The sequence below is a fragment of the Echiichthys vipera genome (genome assembly GCF_963691815.1).
Source record: "Echiichthys vipera genome assembly, chromosome: 13".
NCBI lineage: Eukaryota > Metazoa > Chordata > Actinopteri > Perciformes > Trachinidae > Echiichthys > Echiichthys vipera.
In genome coordinates this window covers 2,345,184-2,368,536 of record NC_139838.1, presented here as the reverse complement: position 1 = coordinate 2,368,536, position 23,353 = coordinate 2,345,184, and the positions used below count along the sequence as shown (strand labels likewise).

The window sequence follows — 23,353 nt, the reverse complement described above, 5'->3', positions numbered from 1 at the left end:
GATGTCTCCCTAATATGAAGCCTGTCTGGTACAGTGAAATTATTGATGACATCACACTTTGGAGGCGGAGGGTGAGGACCTTAGCAAGGATCTTACAATCTGTGTTTAAAAGTGAGACCGATCTGTAGCTGCCACATGAGGTAGGATCCCTGTCTTTCTTCAGGAGCAATGAAATAGATGCCTCATACAAGGTCTGCCTTCAGTAATGGAGTCATTGAACATTTTCAAAAGGATGGGAGCTTATAGTATTTAGTATGCCTTAAAGAACTCAAATGTAAAACCGTCGGGACCAGGGTTTTGCATAGACTTGATCGCTTCATGCACCTCCAACAGAGAGATGGGTCTAGTGCGTACCCTAGCGATGTTAATCAATCTGAGGTTACGTTAAATGGTTTAAGGGATTAGGGGTCGCTGCAGTAATTGGACTGCATTCAGAAGTATATAGTGCGGTGTAAAAATCAGAAAAGGTGTAGCTGCCGTCCGGTAGTTGAATTTTAGAGATCCGTCTGGAAGGAGCCAGGAGTCTCCCTGCCTTATCTCCCAGCTCAAAAAAATTTAGTTTAGATTGTCGCAGCTGTCTCTCCACCACGTGTGTCATTAAGAGGCTGTGTTCCGAATGTAGTAGTAGCCGTTTCTTATATGGGGGGGATGGAGAGGTGGAGTAAGTTCCATCGTGTTTCACCAGTTCCTCTGCAATTTCCACCAGCCTAGCACGTTCAGCCCTTCTCATTTGAGAAATTTAGGATATCACTTGCCCAAATAGTAGCTTTATGCACTTCCCACAGAGTGCCACTGCTGACATCAGGGGTGTCATTAAACTCTATGTAAGAGCGGATTTGAGTCGCAACAAAACCTTTAAACTTACTATCCGACAATAAGTGTGAGCTGAACCTCCACGGTGAACATGGAATTGTATCCTGTGGAAAACTAATGTCAACTGTGGTAGGAGCGTGATCAGAAGTGACTATTGGGTGATATTAACATGCATTCACACAGTCGAGGAGATTGAAATAAAAAAAGAATTAATTCGAGAGAATGTGAGGTGTACATGGGGAAAAAAGAGGAAGCTTTACCATGGAGATTTCTAAACCTCCAAGGATCAGAAATTCCCAACTGTGATGCATATGTTTTTACTGTGTGTACTGATTTGGATAGCGTAACCTGTGTAGGAGAAGATCTGTCGAGAGTCACATCCTGCACCAAATTGAAGTCCCCACCAGGGGCGTAGGAATGAGTTTAACATTGGAAAACATTCACCAACATACTTTATTCTACTAAAAAGATACTTTTGTAAAGATAAAGTCAAACACATTTTGAATTGCAGTAAAGAACTAAATATCAAATAAATTCTTTAATTGCAGGCCTAATCATCCAGTTTTGTAGATTATTACATATGTTGATCAAAATTTTTCTTTCTGAATAAATTTTAATGTAATGCAACTGGAAGGAGCCCATTGATGATTTATGTAGGAATCCGTCACCTTATATTACACCAAACTGACACAAACTACAAAGTTTACGTGTTTCTCTGGAATAAATCATCAATGGGCTCCTTTCTTTTGGATTGACTTGGTAATCCACTTAAGCTTTATTGCCTTGTAATATTCGTATTGTGTGAAAGTACTCATGACAAGAACAGCTTGAAAATTAAAAAAGTGTATATTGACGTAAATGAATTGCATAAAATACATGCCTTGGTGTGTAAAGGCCTTTCAGGCCTTGAGATGAAGAAATCTCTGGGTTTTATTGTTCACAATGGACAAACATTAACATGGTACGAGCCACTGTTTAGTACCGCGGATTACACTGCAGAATGACTGCTGTCAAAGAGACTCTTTCAGCATGTGGGCAAATATCAAAATAGTTGATTTTATTTATACTGTATTAAAGTTATAAACACATCAGGCAGTGGTTTTACACATCACCATACAGACATGAGAATCAACAGGTCTCCCAAAGCTAATTACAGTACAGTGATAATCATTTTTCTAGCCACTCCACTGCCTTCAAATGAAAACTGTCCAACAATCAGTGGTTTTTCAACAAACCTAAGCTGACCAGAACATGGCTTGGATGTCATGTAATACAACTGGCCCTGTATCAGGGCTTCAGCGGATCATCAGCAAAATGTCAGAATCAATGGCGCGTACATCTCATTTGCAGCTTAGCAAACTTGTTAGAAAGGTCAAGACAGTTAAATATTTTCAAAATAGCCTTACCATTCCAATTTCATCCTTCATATTCACAATTTCCTTCAACACATTTCGACACCAAGTTTACTCACTGGAAGGAAGGAAGTGATGTGGTGGAAATGCAGATTCTGTAACCCTCTGAAACTAGAAGGGGCTTCTCTTCAACAATCACATTGATGGAGTTTAAACCGGGCGACTCAGAAGCATTAAATACATTACCAAAAAAATATAGAAATATGGCCTTCCAAGACCAGCTTGAGCAGGAGATGAACCATAAAGGCCTCAGTTTGCTTCTAACAAAGTGCTTGTCAGGTCTAGAGTCACCTTTCCAAAGTGAAACTGAGGGAGCTGCGTCTTACAACGTGGCCGCCCAGAACAGGTATTAACACAATGTGGTCCAACCTACTTCATTTGAAGCATAATGAGGCCTTCACTCTGATATCATTCTCCTTTGATTTAGTGCTGTGCACCTTCATCACACCGCACACTGCATGTTCATAAACTGATCTAAAGATAGCAGTGGCTATGATTGAGGAAAAACTCCACCCTTGATGCTCCCACACTGTTTCATGTCTGCTACATGCTGTACATAACCTTCTCAGGGCTTTTTGGTGTTCTTACTTCATGAAAACTATAACTTCTTCTACTTCAGCCTATTATTTCCCAAGTTTACAATGAAAACAGAGTCCCTTATGAAAATATAACAGTCTTAACACACACCGTGGTCCTGCTGTTATCTCCTGGGAACTTTGTTCAGCTTGGTTGTCCGTGTTTCTGGCTGTAATGTCCATCTTACTGAAAATTGTTGTGTGGGTGCATTGAGAGCCAGTCAAACGTCCTCCTATGTGTACACATACTTGGCCAATGACGCAGATTCTGATAAGCAGCTCATGAAATCTGTTCAAAATACAAAACTTACCTCGGTTAGCAAGGGCAAAAAGTAACAAAAAAACATGATTTACTCTGACAAAGAATTACAGTGATGCCAGTGAACAAAACACCTGTCAGAGTCTACTTTTCAGCACTCCAGAGTGAAAAAGAAATCCTACATTTGTACTGACTTCACTGGCAAGAAAGGACGATTGATTTTTAATGGCCTGACCAAGTCATATTTCTGGGTATTTGCTGTGGACAAGCGTATCTCTCTCATTCCCTACCTCTCTGTCGCTACTGTTTCTTTTGGCTTAGTATATCAACCTCCATCATCATCTTAAACCTCTCATCCCTATCAGGGTCATGAGTGGCTGGAGCTGATCCCAGCTGACATCGGGCGTGAGGCGGGGTACACCCTGGACCGGACGCCAGTCTATCACAGGGCACACAGAGACAAACAGAGACAGACAACCATTCACACTCACATTCACACCTACGAGCAATTTAGAGTCATCAATGCACCTAACACCTGCATGTCTTTGGACTGTGGGAGGAAGAACCCGGAGAGAACCCACACAGACACGGGGAGAACATGCAAACTCCACACAGAAGGAGTGCTGCGAGGCGACAGTGCTAACCACGACACCCCCGTGTCGCCCTGTCATATCAACCTCCCGAACCAAAAGGCAACTTTTTGACAAAAGTTACTGACTTGTCCGTCACTACCACTAATTATGAGAATGTTGTAGTATTACTTAAATATCGTCATCGACATTCAGAATGACAAACTTGCATGGGAGTTCCTCGATCTTTTCCATACTTCTGACAGTACTCATATGTCTCTGGCCAGGGAAAGCCCTCAACATTTCATCAGGAACAGCAAGTAGATATCAAAAAATATTATTCAACTACTTAGAATTACAAGATGACCTGTCCATAGTGTAATTTTTACTAGCTGCAATTCTAATTAGATAGATCTACAATTCAATTCTCACACGTCAAAATGTCTTCTTACTAATGGAAATAATCATTGTAGTCATCTACAATTGTTCTTACTTTACAGATATATTTAAAGGAATTCTAAATTTAAAATAATTGAAAATTAAATATTTTATATGTCCCCTTGGAACTGTAATTAGTAATAATGTAATTTCAGATACAATTGTATTTCAAATATGTGATACAGTAACTATAGAAAGTCATCGTGCACTTTTGAAAGTCACTTTTTTTGTTTTAAAGCCTGAAGTGATAATACATAGTGAAAAGTTGTTGTTTTTTTTGAAAATTAATAAAAAATTAAAACTAGAATAACAGTGTTGGAAAAGTGATGAGTCCCTTTAGAATAACCACTCTAAACATTTTCAGGCTTAACCAATCAGCGTCCAGATTACACAACAAGGTAATTGGCCTCCACCTGACATCAACTGTGGTGGTTTTGATTTGGCTTCAGAATAAAATCAGCTGTTCCTTTGATTTTAACTTCAGAATAAAATCAGCTGTTCCTTTGATTTTAACTTCAGAATAAAATCAGCTGTTCTTGAGGATTCCACTCCTAGTCGTACATGGTAACACAAAGAATTCCCCATGGTTGGAAAGATGCTTTCAAAAGAGCTCCAGGATAAAGTTGTGGATAGGCACAAGTTAGGAGAAGGATATAAAAAGATTTCAAAGGCTTTAACTATCCCTCTGAGGACCATTCAGAGTATTGTCCAGAAGTGGAAGGCATATGGATCCACCCAGACCTGGCCTGGATCGGGCCGCCCCTCCAAACTGGAGGACCGAGCCAGGAAGAGATTGATCAGGGAAGCTACCAAGAGGCCAATTGTGACCTTAAAGTCTTAATGGCAGAGGTTGGTCCATCTGTGCATGTGACAACAATTTCACAAGTTCTACCTGTTTGGCAGGGTGGAGAGAAAGAAGCCTCTTCTGAAAAAAATGTCACACTGAGTCCCGTTTACAGTCTACAAAAAAACATATTGAAGATTCTGATGCCATGTGTCAAAAGGTTCTATGGTCAGATCAAAGACCAAACCTGAACTTTTTGGGCTGAACTACAAGCTCTATGTTTGTCAGAAACCAAACACAGCACACCGCCCAAAACACACCATCCCCACAGTGAAGCATGGTGGTGGCAGCATTATGTTGTGGGCTTGTTTCTCTTTCAGCAGGGACTGGGCACTTGGTCAGGACTGAAGTGAAAATAGATGCTGCCAAGTCCACCCAAATTTTTCAGGAAAACCCATGTCCCTCTGTTAGACACTTGAAAATGGGCAGGTGGTTCACCTTCCAGCATGACAACGACCCAAAACACACCTCCATAAAAACAACACAGTGGCTAAAGGACAGGAAGGTGAATGTCCTAGAGTGGCCTAGTCAGAGCCCTGACCTGAATCCTACAGAACATCTGTGGAAAGACTTGAAGAGTGCAGTCCATCACCACTCACCACAGAATCCGACTGAACTCCAGCAGTTCTACAGGAAGAATGGGGAAATATTTCCCAATCTAGGTGCACAAAGCTGGTAGAGACAGATCCAAACAGACTGATGGCTGTAATTAAAGCAAAAAGTGCCTCCACAAAGGATTACATCTGGGGACTCATCACTTTTACAATCCTGCTATTCTAGTTTTTCATTTTTTAATCATTTTAAGAATTTTTGAATAAATATAATTTCACTTGAATGTTGTAAGGCAAAATGTGTAAATCACGCTGGAAAAGTATTTTTTTATGTATTATCATTTCAGGCTGTAAAACAAAAAGTGACTTTTTCAAAAGGACATCATGACTTTCTATAGGTACTATATATATCCGTTTCACATCCTCCGACTAATGTGGCACTAACTTGCAAAAGGAATCGTCTATACCTCATATGATGATGTCATAGGTCATGTGACAACACACCATTTTAGGCACTTTACAGTAATGGTGCTTCTGTAAACTCCTAAAGGACTCAACAGATCCATCTCAAATGTGGTTGACAATCTCAAAACCGTCACTGTGCCAAACTCCAAAGCGTTCGTGCTTTCATGGAATCGTGTTGTGGCGAGATGAGCAAGTAACACTGAAAGCTGTTGGAACTTGACTTAACACTGTCCAGTCTCAAATTTCTGAGGCTGGATAAAAGTCCAGCCCCAAGACATCTACATACCCTTACAGAGTCATAGTCATAGCACCCCCTACAACAGGAAGGCCATTTATGACAAACATCATTGGATTTACATCAAATGTACATGCTGCCGTCCATGTATGATATACAGCAACATGATATTTAATTAGTGTGTTTGCTAGCGCCACATAGTGCACAGACGAAATGCTACAAAATCTGCAATACGTCCAGCACATCACACTCTGCGGTGTCCGTTGGTCACAAAATGCGAAGCCACATCAACCGTTATCCTGCAGTTCTCCTGACATACACAAAGGATTTTGAAAAATGCTATATAAACAGTTTATGATTATAATTATTATTACTTTGCAGCCACCTAGCATCGCTTGTTCCCACCTTATGATGTCTTACAATCTTTTTTTTTTCTTTCAAAAATACCGAAACAGATTTTTTGAGCCGCTCAGATTTCCAGGAGATAGCAAAGCAGGACAGTGAAACAAGAGTTTGCTGGTCCTGGATCAGGACTACTGTTCATTCGTTCGTTCATTCGTTCATTCGTTCGTTCATTCATTCATTCATTCATTCATTCATTCATTCATTCATTCATTCATTCATTCATTCATTCATTCATTCATTCATTCATTCATTCATTCATTCATTCATTCATTCATTCATTCATTCATTCATTCATTCATCTTCGACCGCTTGTCCCTGTCGGGGTCGCGAGGGGGCTGGAGTCGATCCCAGCTGACATCGGACGTGAGGCGGGGTACACCCTGGACAGGACGCCACTCTGTCGCAGGGCACATAGAGACGAACAGAGACAGACAACCATTCACACCTACGGGCAATTTTGAGTCATCAATTAACCTAACACAGGCATGTCTTTGGACCGTGGGAGGAAACCGGAGAACCCGCGCAGACACGGGGAAAACATGCAAGCTCCACACAGAAGGGCCCCAGCCGGGATTCAAACCAGGAACCCTCTCGCTGTGAGGCGACGGTGCTAATCACCACACCACCATACATCTGGAAATTATCACTGCTTCTTCTGCATTTCCTTCTCTCTGAATAATTGCTGAAGAAACCTTTCGTCTTTCATGTTAACCATCAAGCCTATGACTTCATATTGTGACTTTGTTCAGCACTGGATATGGCCTTTGTTTACCACCTAAAACATTATAGAAATACAAAACTCTGCTTCTGATTAATAGGTAGGCAAACAGTTATATGATCTGAAGAGTTGGATCGATTTCAACAGCTTCTTTGAAAAAGCTTAATGTAAAAAGATGACCCAAGAATTGACATGTAACACGGTTTTTCTTCCAAGTTCTAGAGAGGATGACTCTGCTTGTGTTTGGCCTCCAGTGCATTGCCAGTGACACTGAAACATGCCCTATCTGTTGACAATCCTAATTATGTTCTGCTACCCAATTTCATTTACAGCTCCTGCAAACATCTGAATGTGGCAAGTCTACATTTGGCCAGTTATTCACATGAATAAAAACACACCAAACAAAATGGGCCCAGAAAGCAAGGCACGCTGCCAATAGCTGTTTTGAAACAGGGTTTAAGGGTGGAATTTTCTTTTCCTACAAGTTTTAACTTTGTTAAGTCTGTGTGGTCATTGCTGATCCTAAATGAGCACCCTATTTTAGAAGCTTCCCTAACAACAGGTCTGGGTCAACACATGATCTCCCAACTCCACTGATGTGAAGCCCCATCTGTTGCTTTAATTCCTTCATGAACCACTGCATCTGCTGATTTTCTTTGGTCTGAGAGGGTGTTCCTCTAAGTAAGGCCTTCTCCCCTCTTCAACACCATTCCCATTGTACAGTCTAGATCGGTCTCTCAGCTCCAGCTGACGTCATACTGCATCCAGCCCGCTGGTGGAGCCAAGAACACCCTTCGACCCCGGTACAGGAAACTGACTACACCCCTGTAACCTGTACGAGGAACTCCCGATTTCAAGTCATCCATCACCCCCAAATTTCGAGCAAAGACTTTGAAACTGTCCCGGCTTGAATACTGCACCCTGTATGGTCCAGGGCCTTTTAAGCTGCCCCCTTGTTGCAGGTCCTCGATCTTCACCAGTTGGGCGCTGTAAACCTCTTTTTTAAACTTCTCATCATACTTATCTTTAAGCAAATAAGACAAATCTTGTTTGGTGAAAGGCACAAGTTCAGTGTTAAGCTTAATATAGCGAAGGTACTGGTCAAAGAATTGACCTAAACTGACGCCTTTCCGGCCAAAGGTGATAGTCCGGGAGATTTCGGGCCTTATGCAGGAGCGGTCCTTGCGCTGTTCCGGTTGACGCATCCAGTCGTCCCAGAAGGCTAAGGGCCATTTGGGATCCAGTTCATCCCACATCTCCTTCAGCAACATCCAGCCCAGACCGGGAAAGAAGTCAGTTCTGTAGAGGAGCTCGGCTTTAGATGGATCCACCAAGGCGTCTCTGCCATTATCGTTCCATGCAGAAGCACACCACAGGCTGGGGTCAGCTCGTAAGATCGGGTACAGGGCTCGGAAATACTCAAAGAAGTCCGGGGCCACCTTAAATGAGAGGAGAAAGAGGCACAGTAGTGAGCTGCTGTCCAAACAGATCAGAAGAATCACTGAAAGGTCAGTTCAACAGCAAAAGCACTCTCAAATGTTAGTTTGTCATTTCAAAGCCTTTAATTCATGTATGTTGACTTAGCATCAAACCTATAGGCCTTTAAAGTACAATTTTATTTAAAGAATAACCGGATCCTATTTTTAAAACAGCGGAAGTCAAAATTAGAGAACAACTAATAAATACATGATTTATTCTGAAATACGTAATTTTTATTTTTCATTATATCCAATATCCACTGTGTCTATACCACTGCTGTACTAACATGCTTTTTTAAATAACCAAGGCACTTGAAAAAAACAGTGATCAAAATTAGAGAACACTTTCAGATCCCTCCCAGTTATTGGTGTAAATCTGCACCTGGTGACAGTTGACTTTATTGTTGGACACACCCTATTTATCTGCAGCTCTCCTGGTTACTTTGTAAGATGGCAGCTGCTCTAAGGAGACTGAAACCCTGTGACAGCAGGTTGTCAAGATGAAGGCCAAAGGGATGACCCTCTCAGGCATCAGAGAGAGGTTGGGCGTTTACAGTCTGTGATTTCAAGAAGATTGAAACTTTACAAGGACACTGATTCATTTGAGTCCTTCAAAAAGGCCGGTCGTCCACGTAAGTGCACGAGTGGAAAGGATTATGAGAAGACTCTTAATGGGGAATCTGTTCAACACTGCTAGTGGAGTTGGTCTCCAGTTCAGTGCTGAACAAGACAAGGATCTGTCTCTGCACACAGTGTCTCGCCGTTTAAGACTTTCTGGACTGAAAGCCAACTCTGCAGTGACCAAACCTCTCATCAGCAGAAAGAATAAAAAGGCTAGACTTGCTTTTGCTGAGGAGCATGTTGTGTGGACAGAGGAGAACTGGTCCAGAGTGACTTCAGTGATGAGAGAACGTTCACTTTATTTGGGTCTGATGGAAACATTATGTTGGGCGTAGGACCGGGGAAAGACTGAACCCAAAGTGAGTAAAGAGGTCAGTTACATTTGGAGGAGGAAGTGTCATGGTTTGGGGGATGTTTTCTACAGCAGGAGTTGGGCCTTTGTACAGCTACATGACAGGGTGAATGCAAATGTTTATGTGAACCTCCTTCAGCAAAATAAAATACCTTCACTGCAACTGTCTCCCAATCAGCTGCAATTCTCCTGCAAGACAATGTCCCCTGTCACACTGCAAAACAGGTGAAACAGTTCCTTGAAGCTAAGAATATTGAACCAATGAAATGGCCAGCCCAGAGTTCAGATCTAAACCCCATAGAGAATCTCTGGAAAATTCTTGTCAACAAAGTAATGTCTGAGAAACCCACTACAGTTAGTGAACTGTGAAAGAGACTGAGTCAGAATGGACCAAGATCAAACCAGAACAGGGTGAGAAACTAGTGATGTCCTGTGGGCGCAGATGTGTTGAAGTCATTCAAAGCTGTGGCCTCTACACTTCCTGTTCATAATTGAATCCTATAGAAGAAAACATTGTTGAAATCTTCTCTTCTGACACAATGGCTACCGTTCTCTCATTTTGATCATTGTTTTTTTGTCACTAAATATAGGTTTTTGTTGAAGTGCCTTGGTTATTTAAACAACATACTAGTACAGCAGTGGTATAGACACAGAGGATATTCTATTAAATTATGAACAATAAAAAATAGACTGAACTGCAAGTAAAATACAATGGAGCTTGCAAGATCAGGATGGTCTCGTGAGGCTATGGGAACACAGCAACATGCACACATAATGAATGTAGGTCAAAGTTGAACAAAGAAGCTGGTCTGCAAAATGTGATGTTTGTTTTTAACCTGTCAGATATTATGGTTTCTTCACCAGCAGGGTCATAACTATGAACTTGATGAGTACAATGGTTTTATTGCTGACAGAAATTATGACCAAAACTTCAAAAACAAAACCAGAGTGGTTATAAACTGGATGAATTATCTGTGCTCAAGGCATAAAAAAATTAACTTTGGAGAAATAAACTGCAGCACCCATAGGTTTACTCAGTTTGTATTAGGACACATACTTCTCCAAGGAGGAAAACATCCCTCCTTTGGAAGCCAAACTTTTTTTGTTGTTGTGCTGTCTGAACAGATGTTGTTAGCCTCTTAATAACATAAGAGCACTTTTGTGGTTTGAATGATCAATTCTAATCTTGATTGGAACATGAGTAGAGTTGTTTTTATTAATATGACCTAAAATCACAAATCTGTCTATCAGTGGGAAATAACTCACACCCTTAACTTAAGTAAAAGTGCCAATACAATAAGGTTGTCAAAGTATCAACATGTCCCAGCCTGGTCAGATGCGTACATGAACTGATGAAGCCTCTTGGATGAGAGGTGAAACGTCTTCCTAAACGAATAACCAAGTCCAGTTGCTTTTGACTGAAATTTCTTTGGTCAACGGTGACCTGGACAAATGAGAACATTCACAGGCTCAAAGTATCAATACTTTTTCAATCCGACACAATGTCCACATGTGTTAGTATCAAAAGTATCAAAGCCATAAAAAAGCAGATCTACAAAAAGATTTTCAACCGGGGGCTGCACAGATTAAGTGACTTTTCTGAACCAGCACTGTGTGCAGGATGTTAATATAAAAAAAGCCTTTAAAAAGCTATTGAGTATCATGTTTTATACTAGTAGCATGTCCAAGATTCAAATTCTGGTATCGGGTCAACCTTACAATACAACAATGTACAAATACTTACAAGTAAAAGTCCTGCATTTCAAATCTAACTTAAGTAAAAGAAAAGCAGAATTCTGAACTAATATATGAAAAGTACCAAAAGTAAAATGATTCACATATATATATATATATATATATATATATATATATATATATATATATATATATATCTCATTGCAACCTCCCTGGTTCAAATCCAGCCATGTCATCTCACTCATCTCTATCATTTCTCTACTGTCGGCTCCCAAAAAGGGAACGTACTACAGAAATAACATTTTGTGCATTTGTGCAATCGTTGGCTGCTCCTATGATGGCTCCACTGGTGGGTCCAGCATGAACTTTAACTCTAAGAGAGGTTAGCCAAAACAAACAGGGACAGTTGGTGCCTGGAGTTGTCAGTAATGAAAAAGAGGAAGCCAGTGGAGAACAGTTACATAAGTAAACCCAGAGTTTCCCTGCTCATCAGCAAGATAATTGCTGATTTACAGGACACAGTGCCTCCTTCCAACTGCTGGTTTAAGTCAAAGTTACTTTGAATTTCCTGTAACTAAGTTCCTGCTTAAGCACTTTTTTTTTTTTTTTTTTTTTTATCGGCCACATGTTTACTCAGATCTTTGTTATTCACTTCCAGCAGCTGGAAAGAGTTTGACCCATTCAGTGAGAACCTCTCTGTTCAGTGCCAGCACATATAATCCTATCATCATTTACATGTGCTAATCTCAACTGCTGCCCATTCAGAATCCCTGATATCTTTGCTCTCTCTCCCAAGTATCAGTTGTTGCTGCTGTGACCAGGGATTAAGATTAATATCAATATCAATATTCTCTCTCTGGCCGACCTTGGGACAAACAGAGTTTTGTGGGCACTGACTTAATTTTTCTGTAAGTTTTCAACTTCAGCAATGGCTGAAGCTAAAAGAGGGACAGTCTGAGTGCACCCAGCACAGAGCCCAACCACCCAGTAAAACCCACAGAGCCTGAGGTAACGTCAGACCAGTAACGTAAATACAGAATCACCACCACGAGTCTCAGCAATGATAACGATGCATGCGAGTCTCCGGGCAGAAAGCTTTTAGTGGCTAACGGTGCCAGTTTAAGATAGGAAGCTAGGAAACTGGGACTTGTGATTTTAAATAAATGCTGATACTTTAACCTCCCTCACATTCAGACATCTTAACACACCCTCTGATATTATTATAAGATATTCCATCACTCTCATCTTTTTGTCCTGACTCTAGTAGTAACTGGTAAGCAGATTAGCATCGTCTGCTAGTTAGCTAACGAAAGCAATTGTACACTATTATTCTGTTGAAACAAGGTAATAAGACACTAAACTGTATGCTCACCACACCGAGATGGTTGCTAATCATACTCGACTTTTCTGTTTATGGTGGTAAAAGCAAATAATCCACAAGTTATCCACCATCAACACAACAGGTACAGGACTGTCAAAGTTCACATTAGCAGGGCTATGACCAATTGCTTTTAATGGCAGTCTGTTAACTTCAAGGATAGCCAGTTCTAAATCTATGTGTATTATCATTATTTGGGTTTATAAAACACCTGATACTTTAACTTGCCTGTACAATGTCTTCATGACAAATTAAACTCACAAAATGCAGTCACTAAATGGAGGAGTAGTGACAGAAGGTCACGTGGACCACAGTTCTGTGACTGAAAGTGTTGGTTGCCATCTTGGATAGAATAGAATAGCCTTTATTGTCATTGTATTGCATACAACAAAATTGTGTAACTCCTTTTGGTGCATTAAACAAACACAATACATTTTATCAACATAACGTATTGTGTTTTTTTTTTTATATTATCAGTTAGTAACAACTCTAAATGTACAAAAGATTTTTGGAAAAACTTGGGACGATTCAAAATGTTTTTCGGGACGATTCCGAAAAAAGTTAGTTTTAACCCCTGGCTGTGACCCAAAACACACACAGTCCTATATACTTTAATATACAGTTAGCAGAGTCATGGCTCTGTATGGAAACCAGCCTGTGATGTGTGACACACTTGGTACTGGTACAACTGGTACTGGTTAGAGAGCAGAGTATCACAAAATCTTAAAAAGCTGCTGCAGCACATTTTGAGGAACCAGTGGGACCAGCTCCAGTCATCATTAACCCACATTTGAATGGAAGCCACATAATTAAACTTTTACCATGGAAAGACTCATGCTGTGTCTACAAGCAGTGTTTAAACCTTGACTTTCCTTATCCCAAAGTTAACAGCTCTGCCTGCTCTGATTCTGTGGACATTATGTGCACAAATAAATTGCATGTGAAATTAGCAATATTTAAAATTACATAAAATTCTTGGGGTTTTATCTTGATGCATCATACAGATGCAATGATCTGTGAAATGGAACAAACAGAATTAATACATATTACACTTTCTTTATGTACAAATGTTTTAACTAACTTTACTAACTGAAAGGTCTTTTCAGATAGAACACAAATAATCCACGCACATTAATCACTAGTCAATTTAAAAATGAGAACCTCTACCAACACCCCCCCCCCCCCCCCCCCTCTCTCTTTTTGAGCCTATCCACACCAATTCCAAAACTATGGCCTTCTTCTTAACCAGGTGTTTCGATTTCTGCAAATTTTGGATGCTGATAAAAACAAAGCAACCAATAAAATAATCACTTGAGCCCACACGGTCAGTAGATTTTCTCAGACGTCAATATCAAAATTCTGTTCATACCGTCACACAACAAAATGGACATTGAACTGTGATCTATTTGGTCTCACAACATATCGCCTGTTTGACAAACAACTCAAGATTATGAAAAGAAGTATAGTAATTAAAATGGCTTGTGATGGTAAGTAGCCTACAAAAGAAGGGTAACCATACTCCGTATAGAGAACCATTCCCTTCCAAGTGCATTAGCTGACATTTTGCTCTGGACATGTAGTTGGTGACCATTATCATGACTATTAATGAAAGCATATGAGCTCATGGTCTTTCCTTCCACTGAGCCCTGGTGGAATAATAACCTGACCATCAGGCCTGGTATTTAAGGCCATGTATCAGTCATAAAGGCTGAAAACTAGTGCAGCTCAGCATTTACACTTGTGACCACATGACTTTTCTACATGGACATTCCGTTGTCATTTCTACACAGGCTTGTTATTTCAAGTCTGCAGTGTGTATAGTGAGGCTTCGTTTTAGTAAAAGCAATCTATGATTGTTTGACGATGTGAAAACTTTTCGGAATGCAAATATTTATGTGAGAGTGTGAAATACTTGAGTGCGAAAAATTGGCAACAAATATTCTGTTATGACAAAGCTGCCAAAATCAAAAATTAATTAATGATTAACTTGACCAATAAATCAATATGCCAATAAATGTACCAATGCCAAATACTGCTCCTATGTGTCTTTACCACCAAACTATCCAATAGAAGCAAAATGCCAGAAAAAAAGCAAGCTATCAAGGATGACAATGCCTACTGTAATGTGTGGTAATGTGAGAATGAGGCACAATCTGAGAGCACTCACCTCCAGGTCATCCTCCACTATGACCACAGTAGACTGGGAGAACGTGTGGAACACTTGGTTGAGGGCCCATCGGTAATGTCGGGCAATTTTGTAGTAGCCCTGGAACTTCCTGTGCTCTGGCCGGACTCGGATGTCCGACAGGTCCGGTTGGCGTATGTGCGTCACTTGATCTCCGTATGAGCCAATCACGCGAGCCGTCTCGGCGTGGCCGCAATCCTGGCTAACAATGATTGGATATAGTTCTGGAGAAGGGCGGTACTGTATCAGTCTGTCGAGGCTCCGTTTTACTGTCACCCTGTCACAAGCAATAACTAGAATGGGAATGACGACTTGTGGGCTTGCAACGGAACTTGCTAATTTATTGTTCGCATCAATCTCGTCCTTCATTTCAATGGTCTGGTGCTGTTCTAACTTAGAGTCTGAAGCTACTGTATGAACAGGCTTCTGTGTCTGTTTTACTTGAGTTTGGTCCCTGTCGTCCACACTGTCTTTTACAGGAAGTGGAGGCTTCAGTGGCTGGTGGAAAACCTCTTGTTTGACTTCTTTTGTATCAACGGTTTCTCTTTTCCCAACATCTTTCTGCCGAGCCCACACTGCCCTGTGACTTTCAATCTGCTTCAGCAGCTTTTTCTGGGTCTCCAGCTGAATTTCCACTTCCTCGGCCAACCGGATGACCTCCCCAGCCAAGTTGACCCGGCCTCCTTTCCCACTGACCACGCCCCACTCCTCCTTTCCTCCTGGTTCGGCTCCACCACCTTCTCCGACGCGGCCGATGGGAGGACGACCCCAAAGATAAAGTAGCAGCAAAGCATTCCAGGCGACAAACAGGAAAGCACTGCATAGTATAAGAGAACCTTTCTTGCGAACCATGGCCCAATGACACTAGAAAAGGGATGGGGTTGTGGAAAAGGCTACAGGTAGGGAACAAATGATGGAATCGGAGTGAGAATCCTACAGACAGAGGTGGCAATCTGGATGTGGGCAGGAAGTTGATATCTGATCACATTGTAACTTTCTCAAATTAGAGTCATCCTGTCTTTTGGTCAGGAGGGTGTGAGGAGCAGGACTGTCCAATTAAAAATGAATTCCCATGATCCTACAGTGGAATGCATGCATTCCATGAAACCCCTACAGACAGGGAGAAGAGCTGAGACAGGAAAAGTCAAGTAAGGGGAGGTTGCAAAAGTGCAGATGAAAAGGGGAAGGTTGAGGGAATGTGACTCCTTAGATATTACCCTTCAGCCATCATCCTGAAAAGAGAGCAGGAGAACAAAGGGTCAGAGGAATGAACGCAGCTTAATTGAACTTTAAATAATGAAGCAAAAACAAAAGCCCTTCACTTGTGCACTGTACATTTCTGTCAAATTCTGTACATGGGAAATAATAAACAATAATAAAAGCAGTCACACTGTCGGCAAAAGCACCCACAAGATGATCATGTTCTTATGTACATGTGTGTGACATGTATCTTTGTGTAGGGTGTGCACACAAATTCTTGCTAGAAAGAAAGGGATATAGCATTACATTTAAACTGACTATTTTCTATAAAATAAACTACAGGTCTGTATTATTAATCGATTAAACAAAAACAATCAGAAATGTATCTTAGTCAACTTCAAAGTGAACTCACATTTATTCAATTGATATATTGTGCTATTAACATTACTCCATAGAACTCAAGTATAATCCAGGGGCCGTATTCACAAAACATTTGATCTTAGTGCTAAGAGTTCTTCGTCTGAGCTGCACAGCTGTATTTTTCCAATGGTCAAACAGCGGAGAGTTGTACCAACTTTAATCTGCGGTGATATTGGGTGGTTTTTATTGGTTGGTGATGTGATGTCATCCTTGACAACTCTACCACGTTTATGCCATCTCCATTAGGGCCATACCCTTTTAAAAGCTCACTATCATTTAATCTCTCCAAAATGTTGACTGCAGCAGCCATGTTAGGTCCATCCTCATTTACTCTGAGTGACTTTGGAGTCCTCCAGAGGAGGACTACATTTTTATAGATTTAGGAGCTTTTAGCACTGCAATGCTTTGTGAATTAGTCCTAAAATTTGGAGTGGAACTTTTTTTGCTTTGTAGGTTGGGCAAAACAAGCCATTAGAAAATCTTATTTTGGTCATCTGTGAAACTTTTTTTGTATGATTATTTTTATTTGCCAATAACCTCTTCCAACATACAGTATATAAAACCTTGATGTGTATGACAGTACACCATATTTAAACCCCCAATTCCAGTGTAGTTGGGACGTTGTGTAAAACATAAATGAAAAACAAAATGCAATGATTTGCAAATCCTTTTGAACCTATATTTATATGTCATTGGTATGTTCATATGTTTGGAGCTCGTTATTCAGGGAGACGAGGACCCACTTCTCTGGTGGAAATGTCCTGCCGGGAGTTTTCACCAGATGTTGCGAGTGGCCCAAATGTACCTGTGCGTCTGTGCCACAAGCTCACCATCAGTGCGGGTTTTCAGCACCACAGGTAAAGTTGTCAGTCCACGACGTGCCCTGTTAAAGCCGGACAAAGTAAACATGCTGGTTTTTCTGGCCATTTGCCACACAGTTCCGCACTTTGTGTATTTTTTATTTAATTGATTCAGTTATTTTTATCTGGTTTTCATTAAAAACAATATCGGACTGGACTGTGTTTTAATTTAGGCCTATTGATTTGCAACAGTTGTTATAATAGTAATAATATAACAGTTTGGTGACGTCGTCTGAGCCTTACGTCATTTTTTTAACTACTCATAGTATTGCCGTATATTGGTGTAAAATAGGGAGAAGGTTTGACGGTATCAAAATTTGGATACCGCCCAACTTTTTTATGATTCGGCACTGTAAATAAATTGAATTGAACGAGCAGAGGGTGCTGCTGTGAGCCCCTCTACCACTGTTATGTGACAACGTTGGGGTAAGAGGTCGGAGGTGGGGCGATGACTGCATCTTTTTAAAAAAGTATGCGGTTTCGCCGTCCAGACGACAATGCCACGGGGGGCGTTCTCAAATATTCCCACTCTGGGACCTGGTTTCCAAAAAAGACCGTTTTCCGGCTCCGATAACGCCTCTTTAAGGGCGTGATCACACTGTCCTCCCGGACCACGACCCGGACTTTAGGATACTTGCTCCCCCTCCCTCTCCCCCCGCGCCCCAGCCCCGTTTGTACTCACACTGCCAGGGCCTCAGCCAATGCTTCTTGCTGTCCATACATCATCACGCCGTCACACGTCACACGCATTGATCACGTGTGTGTGGCTTTGTTTACAAATCTTTCCATAGACCTCGGAGTTTTTGTGCGTCTTGTCGACTGTTTTTGAATATTTTCATCCGACCAAATCTGCAGTAAACACTCCACCTCCGCACCACACCAACGTGAACCTTTCACCACCATTGTTGTTGTTGTTAATGTCCGCGCATGGTCCGTCCTTCTATTTACATGTCCGAACAGGCGGACATAACGCTACTGCCGTAGGGCTCGTGCTCGTACACGTGCGCACGCTCGTGCTCGTACATGTGCAAACGGCTCCGCTAAAGCCCACCTCTTTCAAGCGGGCCGTGGACGGTCCGCTGGCCGCAGTTGAGCGCGGAGCGGGTGCACTCACATGGCTTAAAGGTACTAGACTTTAGCTGAAAAACCGGTTTTGGCCGCGGCCAAAAAGGACAGTGTGATCACGCCCTAAGACATCCGGGATAAATGAAAAGGCTAGTCTTGAACTAGTCTGGTCTGATCATCCTGGCTTAATCCGTTGCACGTACGCCAAGCCAGAGGGTTGTACTATGAAGCGCGCTGAACATACCCAGGTTTTTTTTCGACAAATACGAAACTCGCAATCAGAGTTAAACGGTACCACAAAGCTCACTTAAGAGTTAATTTGTCAAGCCAGGGCTTCTGCTTAAATTTCAATGTGCGTTCTCATAAAAAGGGCGTGTATTGTGTCATTTGACTCACCCTTTGGATATATCAAGCTCCGCATATTCCACTGAAGAGGAGCAGATCATTATAATAAACTCCTATGAGCAGTTCAAGAGTATGATTAAAGCAAGGCATTTTGGCTCAGATTTTCGGCATCACAAACTGCATGCATATATGAACATATTTGATATGAGAAACGCAATGAAACAGACATTGTGCAACATTGCCAACATAAGGTCCAACAAGGACAATTAAGTAGTGAATACCCTCCATCACCTGTTGGTGATTTGCAGTATGACACGTTATTCATGTTATTCTATTATAAATGCCACTGTATAGTAGGTTAATTATTATTATTTAAATGTTTTATTATTTTTGCCCCGTTCAAACATCACAAACCACATATACTACAATGTACTACAGTGTCCTGTTCATTTGGAAAGAGGTCAATAAAGTCATCGAAAGTGGAGAGTTGCTGCGTCTTCTCTGACCGGAGGATTAGGCCAGTATATACACAAGCAGCATGTCATCACCGAAGCTGTTCTGTTACACGCAAAAACTAATGGAACCATGTCATTAGTGAAGAAAGGGAAATTCAGCCGCTATTATTGAACAACGAGAAAAGGGATGATAGGCAAAATCGGACTGACTGAAGTGGTCAAAAAATATACACCTAGATACCAACCCGGTACTAGCAAGTGTACGCAATAAAGTGGCTGGTGAGGGTATTGTTACATACAAGTATGGAGTGTGGTGCCCTTGAGCAAGGCACCAAGGCTTTTCCATGGACAGCCCTGTCGCTCTGAAAACTCTCCATTTAATGCATTTATATAGGTCCTGTTTGTGAATGTGTGTATTTCCTGTTTGTGGGCGTATTTTTGGGCTGTGTATGTAATATGATGTGTAAAAAAGTTGAATTTCCCCTTGCAGGAGAATTAAAAGGAATGCTTGCTGAAATAAAAGTGTGTGATTGCTGTCTCATAAACAACCACTCTGCAAGAGATCAATCCAAAGGCACAATGTTCATCATATCACTGATGAGTAACCATGACTGTTCCAACTGATACTAAAGTAATAAAAGGCTAATACATTTCTAATCTCAACATAATGATTGAACACTGGAAGATTCATATTCTGTGGTGTATGACCGACTTCCCTGAGAGAGCATTCCATCCACATGCTCATGTTCACATGTAGAATCATCTGCACAGATCTTTATTACACCTTATATTCCTGATACCTAGTGTGTATGCTTACTGGACTAGGTGGCTATGGCCGAGGTACAGGTAGGAGGTAGAACAGGTCATCCACTAATCGAAAGATCGGCGGTTTGATCCCAGGAGTGTCCTTGTGCCCGAAAGCTTAGATCTTTAAGAGCATGGCAGCCTCTGTCATCACTGAATGAGTGTGTGAAAGGGTGAATTTCACAAGTAGTGCATAAGTGCCTTGAGTGCTCGGAAGCTTACATAGGCGCTGTATAAGTCATGATGGTTGTCATGTCTCTCGTTCCTCCGACTGTACAAAAAAGAAGCCAAAATAGCCCAGATACGGGCGTCGCCATGTTGTCATTCCGCAACCAGTCTGCACATTAGTGATGGGGTGGTGGTGCTGCGTCATCAAAGTCCCGTCCATACACCCACCAGACCAATAGCTAATCAGTCATAGATGTCAATCATCACATTCAATGACAAATCTAAAATGACAGAAATCATCATAGGGACTAGTTTATTTGAGGTGTACCTTTCGGGAGCCATCCTGCCATCCATCTTTATGCATACAAACATTCAAAGCTGAATCATTGCATTGGGAAAGAGGCAGACATCTCAGAAACCTGAAATACTGGATACCACTGAAAGGAAGAGGGAATATTTTTCCTGTAATTTGGCTAAACTGGCCCTTTAAATTAGCCTTCTAGTGTCTGCCATACCTGAGATTTTGCTGTTCAAAGTCCAACTTCCCATGAACACACAGGCTCCAGTACAAAGGTTGAAATGCTTACACAGAGCTTTCCAGTCCAAAAAAATATATTAAAAGAGTTTCAACTATGTGTATGTGACAGTAAAGGTTTTCTTTGTTGCTGTACACTGATTAAGGTCACACTGAATGCTCTCCAGAAGCTCCTCAGAATTAGAAAAGGCTAAACCAATTACTGCTGATAAATATAGGCCTACAATAATCTTGTAAGGATGGATATTTGACTACACGGAGCAGACACTCTGATTAGTAATGGATCTTTGGCTGCGCAGACCTCTTCATCTCAATATTACCAGCCCCTTACAAAGAACCTTCCCATCCATATTCAACATTTGACCCATGTACTGACACACACACACACACAAAACAGCTCATAAAGCAGTCACATGCTTGATGAGTGATAAATAAGTGTGCATAGGGTTAGGGTCCCCCCTGACGTGTGGTGTGGACAGATCCTAAGGGAATCAAAATCTAACACACTACAGTTAAGGGCGCGTTTAGCTGTTACATACCTGAGCTCATTTTTCATGTCAGTGACTTGATTTGACAATGACTTTCAAGGTGTTGAAAAAAACGGTCAGAAACTGGTCTTAAACACGTGAACAAGGTTCTCAGTTATGTCACATTTGTGACATTTCAAAAATAAATGAAAATGTGACCTTAATGAAATGTTTGTGTGATATCAATGAGGGTAGAATAACAGAAGCACCTCTGTGTGATGCAACAGTTCAACAGCACCACAAACATCCTAAATGATAAGCATAATGCTGGAACACTTCCCTCAAATACTTTCTCATTTCTGAAGGTTTATTGCAGGATTAGAACTGGTTTTACCTAGGTGTGCCTAATGACTATGTTTTCCACTGTGTTTTGAACAAAATGATAGACTCAAATTATCAACTTCACAAAGAATGTAACAACCCGAACACTTTGAAATCAAAATACACAGTTTTACTTTGAAAACACACATAAAGCAGTAAATGCAGACAGAGTAAGGCTGGGGAACAATGGGTCAAATTAAGTAGAAAGATCTTAGTATGAGGAAGAGGAAAAGAGTCAAACAAATCCTCATAGTGAGCAGAGAAGTGTCAGGGACATGAGAAAACTATAATGGAGCCAACAAGAAGAGAAGTCCAGAGCTAAGGAGTATAAAGTGGAAAACTAAGCGTACCTGAGCTCGGAGCAGCCGACAGATCTGTCATGCCTCCCTCTCCACTGTAGTGAGATAGGCTAATCTTTGCAGACTGTGGACGAGGGAGGGAGGATGGGCAGAGGGAGGGAACTGTTGCTCTTCTCACAAATTGTACCAGCTGAAACGCTATTCTTCTCTAACCCCCTCCTCTTTCCGCCAGCCAACGTGGAGCTGACTGGTAGGATGATCCAGAGGAGAGGAGGCTGCCCAGTGCCCTGCTGCAGGCACACAGGCTTCAGACAGGGGACCGTCCAGCTAACACTCCATAAGCATACACATTGGAAAAGCAATGAGGCCTGCTAAAACTAAATACTGTTAACTTCACACTGACAAAAGGGTCCACATTGCAAACAGCAGTCACGACCTGTTGAGATAAAGCCAGCTCTTGCTACTCCTCTGAATCTAACGTTAGCTGACACCCTACTGCCGGCTAGCTCAAGCAGAGCACAGTAGCTGTTATCCCGGTTTACTGTCCTCTGTGCTTACTGGGCACATTAACGGCAAGCTAAGCCGTTATGCTGACATGTTGCTAACTAGCCAGCAAGCTAACACCGAGCAGCAGCTGGGAAGGTGTTTCATTCATGCGCCGTCCTGACTACTGACCGGAGCCACGGACGGAGCAGCTAAAGTCGGTCTCACTCACCTCTCACATGCCGGTCTGAACCAGTGGGTACGGCTTTCACCGTGAAAGGAAATGAAGCTCACATCAAGCTGCAGCACTGACCGGCTAGCTGCTAACGTTTGCTAGTCGAGCCACTCGTGTGTTTCCTTCGGTGTAACATTCACAGCACATCTCTACACAGTGGTGCTACACAGTGGCTCCAGTGTCGCCTGCAACTCCATCTCTGGGTCCCATTATTCCTCCGGCTCTGCTCTTGTATCAAACCCCAGTAGCGGCTAATGTTAGCAGGCTCCAGTGTGTACTCCCGCTCCGGTACAGACTTTACACTGCCGCCGGCGTGTGTCTCCACGGTGACATGTTGCAGCTGGAAGTCGTCTCCTCTCTGCTCTGTTGTGTTTGTGTCCACTCCAGCTGGATCGACCACAGGCTGCCTCTTCTCATGTGTGATGACGGCATTTTTCACACTACACTTCCGGATTACTAGCTCGCTTAGGATTGAGTTGACCCGACTCGAACCGGGTCCTATCCGTCCTTTCTATAGACCTGATAACACATATCTGCCACAGGCTTAAAATACATACATTTTAGTTTCCTTTGTTTACAATCTCTGTAAAAAAAAAAAAAAAGAAAAAAGAAGAAAGGTCTAAATTGAAGCAACAGATATTCT

General features: G+C 41.7%; 1 protein-coding gene across 1 annotated transcript; it reads right to left on the bottom strand.

Annotated features, from left to right (window-relative positions):
- Window positions 1–1,910: 1,910 nt before the first annotated feature.
- mgat1b (alpha-1,3-mannosyl-glycoprotein 2-beta-N-acetylglucosaminyltransferase b) lies at window positions 1,911–23,099 on the bottom strand. The gene is made up of 3 exons (XM_083925670.1): window positions 22,708–23,099; window positions 14,976–16,225; window positions 1,911–8,723 (listed from the first exon to the last, which is right to left on the bottom strand). Exons 2-3 carry the CDS (start codon window positions 15,843–15,845, stop codon window positions 8,022–8,024), a joined length of 1,572 nt encoding a protein of 523 aa, XP_083781796.1. The 5' UTR covers window positions 15,846–16,225; window positions 22,708–23,099; the 3' UTR covers window positions 1,911–8,021.
- Window positions 23,100–23,353: the final 254 nt, after the last annotated feature.